This window comes from Leptidea sinapis, chromosome 9 (genome assembly GCF_905404315.1).
Source record: "Leptidea sinapis chromosome 9, ilLepSina1.1, whole genome shotgun sequence".
NCBI lineage: Eukaryota > Metazoa > Arthropoda > Insecta > Lepidoptera > Pieridae > Leptidea > Leptidea sinapis.
The window spans coordinates 911793-929910 of record NC_066273.1 but is presented as its reverse complement, the minus strand read 5'-3'; the positions used below and the strand labels follow the sequence as shown (position 1 = coordinate 929910).

The following is an 18118-nucleotide window of genomic DNA, read 5'->3' as shown; positions in this document are numbered from 1 at the left end:
GATGGCGATCTGAGATCGATTAATCGAAGAATCGATTTTTCGAGCAGAAAATATCGATTTTTTAAATCGATATGAAGTACTGTGTCGATTCACTGAATCGATATATCACCCTTGAAAATCGACATTCGATTTTTTCTGTTTTGGTATAAACCATACAATTATTTGCATTTAGTTGAATGTGCCTGAATTATAAGAGTGCTGCCGGTTAAAGAGTTAACTACTCATAAACTCGCGAGATGGCTGTATGTTTAGTATCCTTTACTCGCCTCTCTTTAATAAAAAAGTTACGTTTGTAGTCTTTGACTTTATGTATTTATAATCTGTGACGATTGATATTGCATTATTCATTTGTTGTTGTCGTTTAATGAATACTGTTATTAGCGTAATATAAGTATTTTCATGATTGATTTTCATCAGATTTTCATGTAGTGTTTGTTGCGAAATAATAACTAATTGAGAGTAGGTAAGTAAATAAGTAAAGCGCTTCTTATTTTTTACTTTGACGCTATTATTTTCAGTTTGTTCTGTTAGTTGTGATTATCATTTAAATTTACTTTTACACAGGAATAATCAGCATTGAAATAACTAATAAGTAATATGTGGAATTCTTATTAATGGAAGTGTTCATACTTCATTCACGATTACTTTATGTCCAATTATCTATTTAACGTCAAAGCATCAAATTATTCATCTTGTTTACAGAAAAAATAGTAAAGCTCCCATTATCATTTTAAAAATAAACTATCGCTTTTACTCTAATTTTATTTTAATCAAGTAATCGCCAGGCTAGGGATGGCGATTCTTTCCGAAAAATATCAATTTTTAAAGCAATTCGTATCTTAATTAATCGATTCACATTTGGTGCTATTTTTATATAAAGGTTACTTTTTTATAAAATGTTAAACTATTCTTTCATATAAAATATTCTTTTAAATTCATTAAGAAATTATGCTAACTAATCCTAATAGGATTTTGAATATTACTCGAAACTAGTGACTAATTACTTAAAATACCATTGTTTATCAAGTTTAATACATATAATAAATGAGGAATAAATATATTTTTTCAGCATGTCGGGTAGAAGTGATTAATGGAATCATTTTATTAAAAAAGACTTCGGAGGCACATGCAAATATTGTCACCAGGACGTAAAAACTAAGGGAAACACAACAAACTTGCGCAATCATTTATTAAGACGTCATCCAACAATTCAGACCGTAAGTCTCAAAAAGAAGAGTGAAAGTGGTGGTGGTAAATGTGGTAATGCACGAAATGATAATGGAAATGATCAAGTTAGTGAAACCATTTCTTATGTCACATTATTTGTTTTCCAATGTACTAACTTCGAAAAAAATAAAAATCGATATTAAATAAATCGAAGTAACTATGTTTTTTCGTTTTAGGTTGTTGATGACATGACTTTAGACATCGTTCCAGTTCCAGATTTGCAAAATGTTGATAATTCGGATGCTGAAAGCGTGGCTTCTTCTTCTACCAATGTATCAGTCTTAAAACAGCAAACATTGACATCTTGCTTAACAAATATAAAATCATTTGGAGGTAAGGCATGAAACTAAAACCTTTTGAATATTTTTTTATGAAAGTGAGATGCACACAGGATCAATAATTAAGACTTTATTTTATTTATTTTCAGATACTGGTATTAAGCGTGGTCAAATAACCAATGCAATAGTCTTCATGATCGCAAAAGATGGGTTGCCTTTAAATACTGTGGAAAAAACAGGATTTCGATATTTAATGAAAGTAGTGGCACCACTTTATAAAGTTCCAGCCAGAAAAACAATGACCCACATGATTGACGATAAATATGACATTCTTTCGACACAACTGAAACTAAAAATACAAGAAGTAGAAGCACTATCTTTAACTGCAGATGTTTGGACTGACTCGCATAATAGTCAAAGCTACTTAGGCTTAACTGGTCATTGTATATATGAAAGTAAATTATTGAGCATAGTTTTTGGTGTAACTGCTCTAACAGAACCACACAATGCTGACTACTTAGCACAAGTTATTATCAATATGACGGAAAAATGGGGCATCACAAGTAACAAAGTGGTAGCGTTTATCACGGACAATGGCGCTAATATCGTTAAAGCTGTCACAAATGTTTATGGCAAAAATAAACATGTTTTGCCCATACATTAAACCTAGTAGCATCAAAACCATTTGACAATAAGGATGGACTGGAAGAAGCCAAGAATTTACTAACAGCTGTCAAAGATATTACCACATATTTTAAACATAATACAAATGCTGCTGATTCTTTAAAGAAAGCTCAGGGTCATCAAACAAAGCCTTTGGGGCTTGTTCAGTCTGTGTGTACCAGATGGAATTCTGTTTTTTATCAATTGGAACGATTTGTTGAGTTATCCGAAATAATTGCGCCAATATTACTCAAGTATCCTAAAGCGCCAACAATGCTAACTGCACAGCAGTTAGAATTTATAAAAGATCTTATAAATATATTGAGACCATTAGAAGTAATAACTAAAGAAATATCGGGAGAAGACTACGTTACAGCCAGTAAAATTATACCCATCGTGTCTTGTCTGACTGAAACATATAATACAATGAAAAATTCAACGGATATTGGTGTTAAAACAAGGACTTTAATTGTGGACGGCTTGAAGAAAAGATTTGGAAATGTTGAACAAGTTCATTTGTTAGCTGCTGCGACCATTTTAGATCCTAGATTTAAAAAAATTCATTTTACTGACCATGTAGCCTGTTCTCGAGCGATAAATAAAATAAACACTTCAATTTTGGATATTACACGACAATCACTTCCACAAAATAATAGTGAGGAAGTCGACGCAATAGAAAGCGCTGATAAGGATATGAAAAACGGAATATGGGATTTTCATAAGTTGCTTGTGAAAAAGCAACTCTCTTTATGCAATGCACTTGCACAGGAAAATCAAGGCTTAAATGAAGAATTCAAACATTATTTATCGCAGGCAGTTGTGCACCTGAAGTATGATCCTGTACTTTACTGGCAAGAACAAAAGAGCTCCATTTATCATCACGTTCACCCAATCGCCATGATGTATATGAGTATCGTTGGATCATCCGTTCCTTGTGAGCGCCTGTTTTCAATTGCTGGAAACATCGCAAGTGATGAGCGTAACCGCTTGGATCCCAAAAGGCTTGACAGACTGTTGTTTTTAAAAAGTTTAGATATTGAGCATTGGGAACTATAGTTCCCAGTTATAATTCCCAATGCTTAATATTTAAACTTAACTCTTACCTTATTTTTTACTTTTTTGCAATCAATAAAAACATTCAGTATATAAATACTTATTTTTTTTTTATAGTTGATCTTATAGTTTGATACGGTAATAAAAATAATTGTTATTTTTGAATTCCCTGATTTTATTGATAAGATATCGTTAATTGCAATATTAATCTTGTTTTTAGTAAAATTGATACAAATTTACATTGTAAACGCAAACTTGAAAAAAAGATCGATTTTTTAAGAATCGATTTTGTAGGCCTCGATTTTTTCGTGAATCGATTCATTAGACTACGATTCGAATCGATTTAAAAATCGATCTTTTTCGTAAAGAATCGCCATCCCTAAAGAAAAGTATATCTATTTTGATTTTTGACAACCCCAGCAACACGCAGTAATGAGTACGTCAAGTGTCAACTGTCAATTGAGTATTGAGTACACAGAACACTATAAATTATGAGTGAGTATTTAAAATAATAACAATAACAAAGGAGGGCAAACAAGCGTACCTGGATGTTAAGTGACCACCGCCGCCCATATACTCTTGCAATAGCAGAGGAATCACATGAGCCTTGCCGGCCTTTAACTGTTACATTGAGTGAGAACTTAATGGAGACATACTGAACAGTCTACACTATCCCCCGTCAGCCGTCAGCATTTATTGCTGCCACATTGTTACGTGGAGTTAAAATTGTAGTTTTCCAATTACAGAGGGAAAATCATAATGCGACTCAGTGCCACACAATTCCGAATGGTGCTGATGCTTGGAACGTGAATTGAGAATTTAGAGAGAGGAATTGAACGTGAAAGCAGAGTGCTCTAAGTTCAGTGTTGAAAATAAAATATTCATAGAGTTAGCAACTTCATAATTTAAATAAAGATTTTATATTATTATTAATAAAATTTCCATGCCAACAAAGGGAAAAAACACTTGTTAATTTTCTGCCACTGAGTTGGTATCTATTGCACCCATCACGCGAAAGCAGGACTTTTGAGAGTGCTCGATTATGCGAAGAGTTGCTGAAGTTGAAACAATCAACGTCGAGCATTGCTGCATAGTGCGCATTAGTGCTGTAATTGGAATAGTACCAATAGCTCCTCTGCATAACCAGGAGTTTTCGTTAATGAATATTTGTGTTGCATTTCCATATACTAATGATTATTTGCGGTCTTGCATCGAGATAACTGTGCAGCATAGGTTTTCATGCAGAATAAGTATTCCTTGTTATTGCGAATACAAACCGTTTCAATCTCAAGTAGCATATCAGAAAACTCCTGTGCATTTTCGTTGCCTCCGTTCATTCGTCGGTGACCACTAGGAGGCTCCCTTGCATAGTATGCCGGCTAGATTATGGGTACCGCAACGGCGCCTAGTTCTGCCGTGAAACAGTAATGTGTAAGCATTACTGTGTTTCGTTCTGAAGGGCGCCGTAGCTAGTGGTATTACTGGGTAAATGAGCCCTAACATCTTATGCCTCAAGATGACGAGCGCAGTTGTAGTGGTGCTCAGAATTTTTGAAGTTTTTCAAGAATCCTGAGCGGCACAGCATTGTAATGGGTAGGGCGTATCAATTACCATTAGCTAAACGTCCTGCTCGTCTCGTCCCTTATTTTCATAAAAAAAAACTTCTCATACTTGCTCTGACTTTACCTGCCCTTGTTCCACGGGGTATTACAGACAGAATCTGATGAAAGTCACCGAAAAAAGTACAGAAATACCACCAATAGGTTGGTAATTTTTTCTAAGTAGCTTCAACCGCTTTACGGTTGGCAATTTTTCTTTCATCCAATATAATAACACTACAATCACCTCTATACATGATTCTAGTCTTTCGCGATCTAACTAATAGTGTATACAACGTTGAAAGAGTCAAAACCTTCGAAACTGACTATTTATTCACTTAGTTATAGATACATATTTTAAAGTACCTACCTACATATTATATTTATTTAATTAACGTTTCATTGTGCCAATTCTACTGAATTGTTATTGTAGGTTCAATTACTATTTTTACGTGTTCTTTTAAATTGATAGAACTTATTTTATTTATGAAATTTATGGATGAAGTTAAACAACACAAACTTTTTACTTAAGCTTACTAGAGTAAATTATTAACTTTTTAACAATGACTTTCTATACATAAGGACATATCATTCGCAGACTGATAACGGAACGGCAAAAGTGTGCTTAAAGACAATGTAAGCACAAATCAAATCAAATCAAAATCAGTTTATTCACGTAGGTCACGGAAATGACACAATTTTTTTCTTATTGAATCTACCTCTACTTCGTAAAGGGTTGCGCTAGTTAGAAGAAGTAGCAAGAAACTCATTGCCACTCTTTTATATCAAGATTTACAGATCATTTCAATTACAATATAATATGTAAAATGTAAAATTTTGAAAAATGTAGAACGATGCACACTTTTCTCCTTAGTCGTGTGTTAAGTGTGTGTCAACAACAAGCCTAGTGCTATAAAAAGTGCTTAAATAATACATTAACGACTCAAAAATAACATGGTGTGACTTGTCATCGGTAAGGTTATATTATTTATTTATATAAATCTTATGATCTTATGATCGATATGCAAAAACTATATTTTTATACCAAGCTCTGTAGTACCGATCGGTGGCAGATCACAGCCCTGGTTCGATGCATCAGTTAAAGCAACATGTGACTGCAAAAAACAGGCGTATCGAACTTAGGTTGCGGCGCTGGGCTCAAAGGATCTGAACTGCAAAGTTCTGAAGAGGAAATATAACTGTGCCTCCAGATTTTTAAGCGGCAAATCGCCCGTGCGAAATCGAAGCACGTCGTCAAAATCGGCGAGCAGCTTTCCAGTTACCCGACCGGAACGTCGTTCTGGTCGTTGTCGAAAGCTGCTCTTGGTAACTTCAACCAGCCGTCCCTGCCGCCGTTGCACATGAACAATGACACCCTGGCCCATACGGCAAAAGAAAAAGCCGATCTTCTGTGCGCTCTTTTCGCCTCCAACTCGACTCTTGACGACAACGGAATAACACCGCCGACCATCCCGCGGTGTCAGAAGTACAGTTCAGACAGAAAACTGTTAGGCGAGCTCTGTTTTCGTTGGATGTCAGGAAGTCGAGCGGGCTGGATGGCATTTCTCCAATCGTGCTAAGAACCTGAGTTGACGCAGGTGCTAAGGCGTTTATTCCGGCGCTCATATGAAAAAGGCGTAGTCCCTGACTCATGGAAGTCAGCCCTTGTCCATTTAATCCAAAAAAAGGTGACAGTTCGGATCCGGTAAACTACAGGCCTATAGCTATTACCTCCCTGTTCTCCAAAATCATGAAGAGCATAATTAACCGCCACCTCTTGGTATAACTAGGGGGTCACCAGTTGATCAACGACTGACAGTACGGCTTTCGCCATGGTCGATCGGCAGGTGATCTTCTGGTATACCTAACCCACAGATGGGCGGCGGCTATCGAAAGCAAAGGCAAAGGCCCTCCAGCTTCCTCACTGTGATTCCTCTGGTTTTGCAAGAGAATGTGTGCGGCGGTGACCACTTAACACCAGGTGACCCGTATGCTCGCTTGTCCTCTTTTTCCATATAAAAAAATATGTGCACAACAAATTTACGAATAACTCAATATCACGCCACCCAATTTCAATTCTTTTTTTATTGAAAAGGATATACTTCTAATGTAGTTTGATGACAGTTTGGTCAGGCTCTGCTTATGGGATCCATAACAAAGTAACGGAAGTCTTCTATTCTTAGGAGCGAATTAACGATACTTGCCTGAATCTTCTTTAGTGGATGATAAATTTACGAATAACTCAATATCGCGCCAACAGATTTAGATGATTATTTTTTTATTGGAAAGCATATACTTCAAAGATAGTTTGGTGAGAGCTTGGTTACGTTCTGATTACGGAATTCATGACAAAGTAACGGAACACTGTCTATAATCAAATTGTAAAGTACTTACGTTCATTGCTACATTGAAAAATTTAGTATATTTACACATATTTAGACAAATTGTTAGTTAGTGTACTTCAAATTCACTGAAAATCATAAAATAAAAAAAAATAACAAAAAAAAAACAACCGTCTTCAAAAACACTATTCCAAAACAATAGATGTAATGTGCACTAAAAAGTATAAAAATAATTACGTATTTTATACAATCCAAATTAATAAATCTAAGTATAGTAACGATTATTGTATTTTGAAGTCGGTTGTTTTTTTGTGAACATTTTTAAGGCCTATTGAACAATGATTAGCAATATTGTATTTTGTGTAATGTGAATGGCTTTCAATACGTTAACAATTACATACTAGTGCTATTTACACGTTATCACGGAAGTATCGTTACCTTATGATAATTGATACTTATTTTAAAGCTTATATGTTTCAGCATTCCCGTACACGAGATAATGAAAGAGAAATCACGCCAGTTGCTTCCAAGTGAGAGATGTGAAAAAATTTACAAACCAAATAAGCATATTTATATTTCACCATTAAAGGATTTAAGTTTTTTGGATTTAACCACATTTAAAATTTGACAAAAGCTGTTATACAAATTATATAATATGTTGATGTCCGCTTACACTACATATACAAAAAAAATATACCCTGGAAAAGATATCTAAGTCTAAAAGACAAATTTCATTTAATTCAAGGAACTTAACATTTAAATAACCAGTTTAACTAATTATTTTATGTACATAAAAATATTATATTTGAGTATTAATTTCTCTCATCAAAAGTTACCTTATCTCATTTAATCCAAATCCCTTTAGAACGTAAAGAAGTTACAAATATAAACATAAGCTAATAAATACACACACAAACTTTCCCCTTTATAATATGGGTGGGATTTTTTTTTAAAAAGGTAAAAAACCTTCGACTGAACAGATCTTGATCGGAAAATAGGGACAGACTGACGAACGTAAAACTTATAGCAACCCTCTTTTTCGTTTGGTTTAAAAAATACCTAACTGCTACTCCACTGATGTCACTTTCCAAATCGGGTTCTAAATTCGTAATACTCAGCTGAAACTGAAATAGTTTTTTCATTGCTGCCTATTGACCAATAAAATTTTTAAAAGCTGAAGGAAACGCAGAAATGTATAGACATAGCAGTCGAAGCTTATTATGGAGTTATTTGTGGCATGTGCCTTAATTCGGCTTTGATTTCGTATGAGGTGAAGTGTCTTTATGTATAGAACGTCATTGCTTTTTATTGTCAATACCTCAGGTCGGCATTGCTGCTACATTACTTTATCATAGAGAAGTCATACATTTGATTTCGTAGCAGCAATAATATGGATAACAATTAATCAAATCTATTTATAAATGTAAAAAGGACAATAATTTAGTGTTATGCTATTAGATTAGATAAACCGTTTCTTACCCTTAATCACCCCCCATTTTCCACTTGCCGACCTCAGATCGCCCGTATAATTTTTCCTTTAATTTTTGTTATATTCTCTTCCATTTCCAATGAATTTCATCCTTCTATTTTTTTTTGGTTTTAAAAATTATCGACACTGGTATATAATCCAAAATGTCATTTTGTTGTTAGGTAGGTACACCCTACTAAACAATATCACTTAAGCTTATCGAGTCTGGGTTCAACATGTCTTCATCACTATCCTCAACAGATTTTTCACTCTCAACACTCTGCTGAGTTCCTATCACTACGCCATGAATATTATTATATTTCTGAGATTTCCCATCCAAAAGTAAGCTTTTTCGCAAATGCCACAAATGACACCATACTAAGTTATGGTGTCATTTGTGGCATTTGCGGCTTTGATTTTGTAGGAGGTGAAGTGGCTTTATGCATAGAACGTCATTGCTTTTTAGTATCAAAACCTCAGGTACATTGCTTTAATAAAATTTATAAATAAACATTGGGACGTAAGACACCCTATGTGTTTCTGTGTATATCAGACATCAAAATTTCATTATTATTTATTTAATAGAAAGCGTAAGAACCACGGTCTAGGTCGCGCTTGGCGGTGATTAATTTTGGAAACAGTAGTATTGATGATAAGGATTAATGTCGTATTAAAATGGATCTAGTGTGTTATCCTTAAGAGATAGACATATTATGCCATCGCGGACTTTTTAACCGAATTCAAAAAAGGAGGAGGTTCTCAATTCGTCGGTATTTTTTTTTATGTTTGTGACCTCAAAACTTTCGACTGGGTTAACTGAATTTGATTTTTTTTTTTGTCATCCATGATAGGTTTTTAACTACATACATAGTTATAACATATAGGTGTGATGTACTGGAGTTGTGAGGAGGCGAGAGGCGAGAGCGAGTCGCGGCGGAAGGACACCGATTCCAAAAATGACAATAATCGTAACTAGAATTAGATTAATTAATTAGATTGTATAAAAATACGCAATTATTTTTATACTTTATAGTGCATATTATATCTATTGTTTTGAAATAGTGTTTTTGAAGTCGGTTGTTTTTTTTGTTAATTTTTTTTTATCTGTAGACCTATACATATAAGATTCACAATTCCACCATACATTATTTTGTTATATCACAAAGGTTTTAGACAGAGTTTTCGTTGAAGGCTCCCAGGTAGTTTTTCTTTTCGACACCTCCAACAATATCGTTAATGTGGATACACAAAAACTTAACAAATTATATACTAAAACCTTCCCCGAGAACCAAACTATCCATTGGAGAAAACAGTATCAAAATCGGTGCAGTAGTTTTCGACAGTTAAGTTTATCGTGAACAGACACATAGACGTGGCGGAGTACTTTGTTTTATAATATGTAGGGATTTAGCGTAGCCAAGCCTTTTTTACCTATTCCGTGTAGGGAATCTCCCACCTACTCCCTCAAATTGATGCCAATGGACAGAAAAAATATTACTTTTATTACTAGGTAGGTATTATGTAAAAAATAGTGTGTACTCAATCATCAATGAGATCTGTTGTATTAATCATTATATTGTGTCTCATTCAATTAACACTTTGCTAGTTGCTTGTTTAAAAAGCTTACCGCCGCACTCATAGGTTTTCCATGAGTTTGTGCTAAGAAATACTAAGCTAATTATACATTAATCTATTATGGGGAGTTCTATCCCAGAGACGTCAAATTTGGTTTCCTTGGCTACATATTTAAAAGGATACATATTTTGTTAGCATAATATAGCTGAACTCTTAGTATCGACAGTATATCGATAAATTATTTGTGATACCAGTTTAATAACAATGATATTTTAGTATTAAAAGAGGTAGATATGTCACTAGCGCGCTTTCTGTATAAATACGAAGCAATTAGCAAATTAGATTTATCTCTTTTTCGATTGCGATAATTGCATTTACTATCCTTGTTTGACGTGTAATCGTAATGTAGTGTGCTATTGCAATGTTAAATTATTCATGTGTGCGTTAGTGTATCATTTTTAAACACCGAAAGTTGTCTAGGTAACCTCTCTATACTTTTAAATATCATTGTTTAATAAATAATAAGACAAATTAATTTCTTAGCACATAAAGTTATTCATAAGCACTTATTTTTCAATATTTTTTCCAAATATATTGAAGGAAACCCCTAACTGTCTGAACACGACGAATAAAATAAACTGACTGGTTATATTTTACTGTGGCAATATCCGAAGCGAAGTCCATGCAAGTCTTTCTCGGGAAATCGTCGAACAGTGCCGAGAGAAACTTGTGTCTTCTATCGAATCCTCTATTGAGAAGGTCGCAGAATGGGGTAAATTGAACCCTATCCAATTTAACCCCCAGAAACCCAAGTTTTCGCGTTTACCACAAAAGAAACCCCATTTGTCGTACCACTGCTCTTCGACAACACCTCAAATAGTATCGAAATACTGGGTCTCGAATTCTCGAGCTATTGCCAATTCCGTGGCCATCTGGAGGGCAAAGCCAAATTGGCTTCGAAGAAGCTGGGCGTCATTAATGAAGAGAATGGCAATACTTCAAGTAGGCCCACATTCTAGCGCTCTACAAAACGCAGGGCCGGCCACACATGGAGTATTGTTATTATTGATTGTCCCCAGTATCAGCTCGATCCATCTGACTAGTGCTCTGCAAACGGCTGGATCACTTGGCGTTGCGTAGAGGCGTCGCTTAATTTTCTACCGCATTTATTACGGGGTTTTCCGAAGAGCTGTTTCGCCTGATTCCTGCCGCCCAATTCCACCTTCGCACGACACGCTACAAGTTAGGATATCATCCCCACCATATAGATATGTGGCGGTGCTCCACAGTGCGGTTTTCAAGGAGCTTTCTTCCACGTACTACAAAGCTGTGGAAAGAGCTTCCTTGTGCGGTGTTTCCGGGACGATACGACATAGGTACATTTAAAAAAAGTGCGTTCAACTTCCTAAAAGACCGTCAACGCTTCTGTGATTCCTCTGGTGTTGTCAGTGTCATGTTAGTGTCTTCAACTAACGTAGTGTTTTAATTCTCTTTGTTCAACTGTAATTGTTGTGATTTTAGGAATGTTACGACTTACGCTTATATTTTATAATACTCGAGCAAATGAATGAACGTGACAGCCTGTTTAAAACAGGAGGTGGATCTTCGTCTGTACTTGAACAGATATCGATGGAAGCCTTCTCAATTTAGACGAGGGTGTACCATACAGCCTCATCATATAGAAAATGAGTGCACTATCAAAAATTTTTAAAACTGAAATGTATTTATTGTAACTAATAACTGATTAATTCTTTAAATTATAATGTATTGTTATACAATATAGCATTAATTTTTCCAGAAATAGAAACATTAATCTCACTATTTCATGTCAAAACCATTCCATAACCATTTAAGAACAGGTCTGATGATACTTAAAGTTAAGTATTCCTTAGGACTATAATAATATATATAATAAGGAATTCTCAGGTGACTATAGGTTTTTTTAATGCTGCACTAGTAGCTATATAAGTATTCCTTCTACAACTATATGTCTGTATGGCGATCAGTCAATTAAACAAATAAATGTATGCCGATTTCATTTCATAACAATAACTATATAGACCAGTGCTGAAGCCTTTGAAAATGATAAAAAGTGAAAAAAAAAATAGTAGGATGAAACCCGTTGGGAATGGAATAGAATATAACAAAAATGAAAGGAAAAATAAATTACAGTCGATCTGAGGTCGGGAAATGGAAAAGGGGGGGTGATTAAGGGTAAAAAACGGTTAATCTCGATTTCCGGCAAAACTGCAAGTCCTATGGAAATAAGTAAAATGGCAAAATTGTAGAAAATAAAAAGATCGACAACTTTTATATTAAAAATTTTTTGACATAACCTACATTGTTTTAACCGTTTAGGTGAAAAATTCAAAAAACCAAGTTTTGGATTTTTTATTTTTATCATTTTCAAAGCTAATTTTTTTTTTCACTAAATTTGGTGAAAATTTACCTTTTTATGTCCCAAATACACTGTAATTTATTAGAATTGAAATATTTATTTTTTCACCTCATTTTGACTCAAATATCGAAAAAGAACCCTTATTTTCATTCGAAAATTCACCCGTCAAAATATATCAGCTCTTGTCAAAAAATTGGTCTGTTTTCTGTTCGTCAAAATCACTACATTCCGATAGTGTAAAAAAAAATATAAATTACAATGGTAAATGTTCGGAAAATTTAAGCCCATCAAAATGCGTTTCATTGAGAATTCATACATGTTATTTCGTAGCAGCAATAATATGGATAACAATTAATCAAATCTATTTATAAATGTAAAAAGGGTAATAATTAACTGTTATGCTATCCAGTTTTTTTCATATTATATAGATTAGATAAACCCGTTTTACCCTTAATCACCCCCTATTTTCCACTTCCCAACCTCAGATCGCCCGTAATTATTTTTTCTTTCATTTTTGTTATATTATTTTCCATTCCCAATGGGTTTCATCCTACTATTGTTTTTTTGGTTTTAAAAAATTGTCAACACTGGTCTATAAACCAAAATGTCATTTTGTTATGACATCAATTACAATTACACAATATCACTTAGGCTTTTTGAGTCTGGATTCAACATGTCTTCATCACTATCCTCATAGTCATCATCCTCAGGCAACTGATCATCACAATCCTCAACAGATTCTTCACTCTCAACACTCTGCTGAGTTGCTATCACTTCTCCATGAATATTTTTATTTTTGAGATTTCCCATCCAAAATGCTTCTGAACAATTATTAGCTGTTAAAGCAGCTTTTACCCTATAGATTATTGTCTCAAGTAATTGTCTCATATAAGGAACTTTACTTATTAATACTGTATCTTTTTTCAATCTAGAGTGACAGCATAATGATTGTAGGAATCTTGTTGATTGTTGCAGTATTTTAAGAATCTCTAGCACTTCTTGTGTTTCAGTTTTAAATTGTAACTCTATAATTGGCATTCCTTGGGATAGGAAAAGTTTAATAACTGGTAGAGACTTCTTAAAAAAGGCAGACAAATTATTTCTGTTGTCTAAAGACTTTGCAATATCAGACATACACCGAAGTATCAAGGCTACATCTTTCCATAACTCTAAATGTTCTGAATTAGTTAAGCCCTTAGTCAGATGTTTTTTGGCAACTTCATGAAGAGCAGTACCTAAATTCCTATAAAGTACAGTGAAATTTGCTTTGTTAATACTTTTGAAAGAATTTAAGGTATCATTTCGGCTTTTCAGTGCTTGTATATCATTGACTAAAAGCAATGTGATTTTTTTCAGCTCTATTATTTCATTGTGAATAAAATAAACATTAGCCAAAGTATCAATACTTTGATTATAAATAAGTCCTTTTTCCAATACTCCATCTGATGTCTTCCATTGTCTCATTAAAAAGGTTTTTGCAGTGTCTCTGATAATTTTTAAAATAGTACTGTTTGAATAATGCTCTTTTAAAGCCTTTAATAATTCAATTAGAGACACTGCTGTGGCAAACTGGAGGCAGTATTTTTCATGACTTTGCAAATATTTTGTTGCTGCAATTACTAGATCTTTTAATGTTACTGCATTATCCTTATCTTTAACTGCTATTGTTCGTAGTGATGTTTTTAGTAGTGGCATGTTACCACTTTTAAACCCAATCCATTTAAAGTAAATTGTGTAAAAATTATATATATATTCCAAGCAAGTTACACAGTTGATAATTTTTGAACTATATATTAATCCGTCCTCATGATCACTTTCAAAAGCATTTGTTTCTAAAAAATTTATGCAAAATGTCATATGAGTTCCAATATTGGGTAGTATAAAGCTTATCAGCTTAGCACTGTTTTCAGCTGCAGTCTTGTCATAAACATCATTTCTATCAGGTTTCGTAAGGAATGTATTTCTTTTTATCTTTGAAATTAGACTTATTCCAATAATTTCACAAATGTTTTTTAAAAGATAAACCAATGTCTCAATATTAAGCTCTGAATCAGTATCTTCATGTTCTCTTATGTCACTTTTTAGCAAATTTAATATATTTAAATTGAATGGTCTCAATGACTTGCTTATGTTATTAATCCCATCAATTTTATTTAAAACTGTATTAGCATTATTCTGGCTCTGTTGTGACCCTATTGTTTCAGGAAGTGCAGTGACATCTTGATTAGACTTCTTCTGAGCTTTTTGTTTTGTGCTTTGAGATTTAATTTTATCATTTGTTTGTTCTTGACTCATTCTGACAGAATAAATTGGTGGTCTATATATTATGTTTGTTTTCATCATGATTTTGCCAATTAAAGCCTCTATTTGTTGTGTTTGTAGAATTCTGTTAAAAATTTTAGTTTTAAGTGCATCATCAGTTTGGGTGGCAAAGGCATTTATTAGTTCACGAAACCAATTTGCACAATAAATTAAGCAGTCTAAAATGCAACAAATATTTGAGTTGTTAAATTCTTCCATATCATCTATGTCAAAGACAGGCATTATAACGGAGCAACCCAACAATGCATCAATGCTAGATAAATTATTTTCATGTTGTCTTAGATGTAGTGTTTGTACTAGTTGAAAGAGTGGTGGGAGCAAACAGATGCTAATATCTTCTTTCTGTTGCAAAGTTAATCCACCAATGTTTATAGCAATTACCTCATCCATTTCACTGTCAGAATTTTGACAATACTGCATTGATAGCTTTAAGTCACCAATTTTGTCTGTTTCTAGATTATCTACAATAAAATTTTGCTGCAAATCATTGGTTACAGCATCTGTCAGCCATGCCAAAAAGTTTTTGTTCATTTTATTTACAGGTTTTACAACTTCACATAGCTCATCATAAAAGAAAACTATCATATCTGGGAATTGTCTGGTACTACAGCTTATCAACTCAATAATTTGTGCTGCTTCTCTTAAATCACCTTCAGCTAAATGGTTTACAGAACTATAACTGATATCATCTGGAAAATCTATAGTTCTATCATTCTCACTCTGAGCACACATAAGAAATTTAACAGCATGTATTCCAGCGATAATACCTTGCATCTTTATAGAGAGATTTGAACTTCCTAATTCTTTTCTAATAATCATGTGAATGTCATCACGGATTACAGAATTATCAATACTATATGCTAAATTACAGAGTAAGTTCATGGTTGCCCTTATTTCTAATAAATTCATATCATCTGTGCGATCTAATAAGATTAACATTTGTATACACTGAGGTTTCAATAATAAAATATCTTTGCTGGCAACTTTGTTCAATATTATTAGAATGTTCATGATACATTGCTTGCAATCTAAACCTAGTTGAAGTAATTCAGCAACTATTGTCTGGCAGCTTTCTTCAAGTTTAGACAACATTTTTGTATATATATGTGCAGCAAATGACTGTATCAAAGGATCAGACTTTGTTTTCAAAAGTGAATTTGTGAGACTTATTATATGTCTTAAATTATCTTTTATTGTTGGTTTGAATTTCTCAAACGCCTCATCAATCAGTTCTTCTTTAAGTATGTTAAGTTTTATTTGTTTGCATATGAAATTTTCTACTTGTTTCTGCTTTTCTTCTGATGTTGAATATAGAATTATCATTATGACTAAATCAATAGGTTTATGATCACTGCTTTCTTTGCAATTAGTCACCACTTTTAGCCATGAAGTTGCTATTACTTTGGAGGAAATCATTGAGGTCCTTATAGCTTGAGCAGTAAGAACTTGACTGGTTGCAATATCCTGGGGTGAAGCTATCAAACTTGACCATCCTAATGCATTTCTTATTCCAATAATTGTTTCTAAATATCTTTGATCATTCATACGGCCAGTAATAAGAAGAAATTTAACAAAATTAGGAAAGTAATTGCATTTTGATAAACTCATAAGAATATTTAATGTTTTCTTTTGTAACTCTTCATATTGTTGGTCTGATAGGCACAAGTATGTCAAGCAATCTAGTATAGCAGGTATAAGATCGTGATCTTCAGATAAAATTCTACTCATTTCTGTAGCAACATTATCATGTTCCTGGTCCCCAACAATGTCTGGTATTGCGGTTATTATTTCAAGCCGCACTAATCTCTCTGAAGCAATATCAAGTAAATTGATTAGATTTGTGGACATTTTTTCATGGTCAACTAGATTATCTAATGAAGAAAAGCACTTCATAATTGTTTGGATCCATGGTCCACATTTTGAATCAGCTGCCAAATCAATTGCTTTTTCAAAGACAAAATCAATTAGTTTTGACTGCAGTATGGGTACATTTAATAGAATTTTTATAACACTATCATTCAGATAAATAATTTCACAATTATTCTCAGACGATATTCTAACAATATTTGGATACAGGTAATGTTTGAAAAGGTTCAAGTTATTGCATTCCTTCTGAAGATTACTAATCATTTCTAAAGCATTCCGTGGATAGTCACTGTGTTTTTGAAGACTCTTTCTAATATTGCGAATAATATGCACTGTATCAGTTGTAGCAATATTTTTATCAGGTGGGGGTTTTAAGCTTAATCCGCATTCTTCTAAAATAGTTATCAAGTAAGAATTTTTCTCCTCTTCAAAACTTTTACGTCTTTTACTTAGAGTAATAATATCATTAACATCTTGAATCGACCTTTTCCCACTCATTATGTATTCAAAATATAGAATAAAGAATTGTTATTATTTTTTTATGAAAAGATTACTTATCGTTTCAACTTTCAAATTGTTCCGACTTCCGTCGCAAAATTTGAATTTCTGCAATTTTTAAAATTGTAGTACTTTTTTTCACTCCTATCTCGGATTCGAAGCTTTTGGCCCCCATCTTATTTCGTTCATTTATGTTTTCTTGCCTGTTCTTGAAAAATTGAAGAGTTTGTAATCACAGTTTATTGTATTTCAATTGATAGAAGTAGGTAGATAGATAAAAAAAAACATGTGTGCAATTCACACGTGGTTTATAGAGCTAATGCTTGGCAGATTTATTGAACAAAGATATCCATGAAATACAGTGCTAAAATTTTTGTTCGACGACATAAATTGACTAAGTTATGACCAAATTACTAGCTCTATGTTACTGGGCAGCTGCGCCGCCAGTTAATCGCATACTTTACACTTCACTGAATTTATTTTATTTATTTATTTATTACACTTTTTTGACACCACATTAACAAAATATAACTTAATTACTAACATACATAATAACATGATATCGTGCAAATGGCGGCCTTATCACTATATAGTGATCTCTTCCAGGCAACCATTTGTAATACAATAAAAGAGAAAGGCAGTACATTAAAAGGGTAAGAAGTGTCAAAAATATAGACACACATAATAAATACTATACTAAAATATAGATAAATTTATAAGAAAGTAAAATATGTAAAAAGTAGGAACAATAATTTACATTTCAGAATTGTTGAATTATGTTGGTGGATACATACAGATAGATTCTATCAAATAGAGGACAGATAATGTTT

The 18118-nt window shown here is 33.3% G+C and overlaps 1 protein-coding gene and 1 long non-coding RNA gene across 2 annotated transcripts; one reads left to right on the top strand and one right to left on the bottom strand.

Annotated features, from left to right (window-relative positions):
* The first annotated feature begins 4 nt into the window (after positions 1-4).
* LOC126965891 (uncharacterized) lies at positions 5-2144 on the top strand. The gene is made up of 4 exons (XR_007729621.1): positions 5-463; positions 1070-1292; positions 1404-1560; positions 1655-2144. It is a non-coding gene; the product is annotated as an uncharacterized LOC126965891 (long non-coding RNA).
* Positions 2145-11908: 9764 nt separating this feature from the next.
* Positions 11909-17432, bottom strand: LOC126965841 (Fanconi anemia group D2 protein). Its single transcript, XM_050809604.1, has one exon. The coding sequence runs from the start codon at positions 17286-17288 to the stop codon at positions 13236-13238; it is 4053 nt and encodes a 1350-aa protein (XP_050665561.1). The 5' UTR covers positions 17289-17432; the 3' UTR covers positions 11909-13235.
* Positions 17433-18118: the final 686 nt, after the last annotated feature.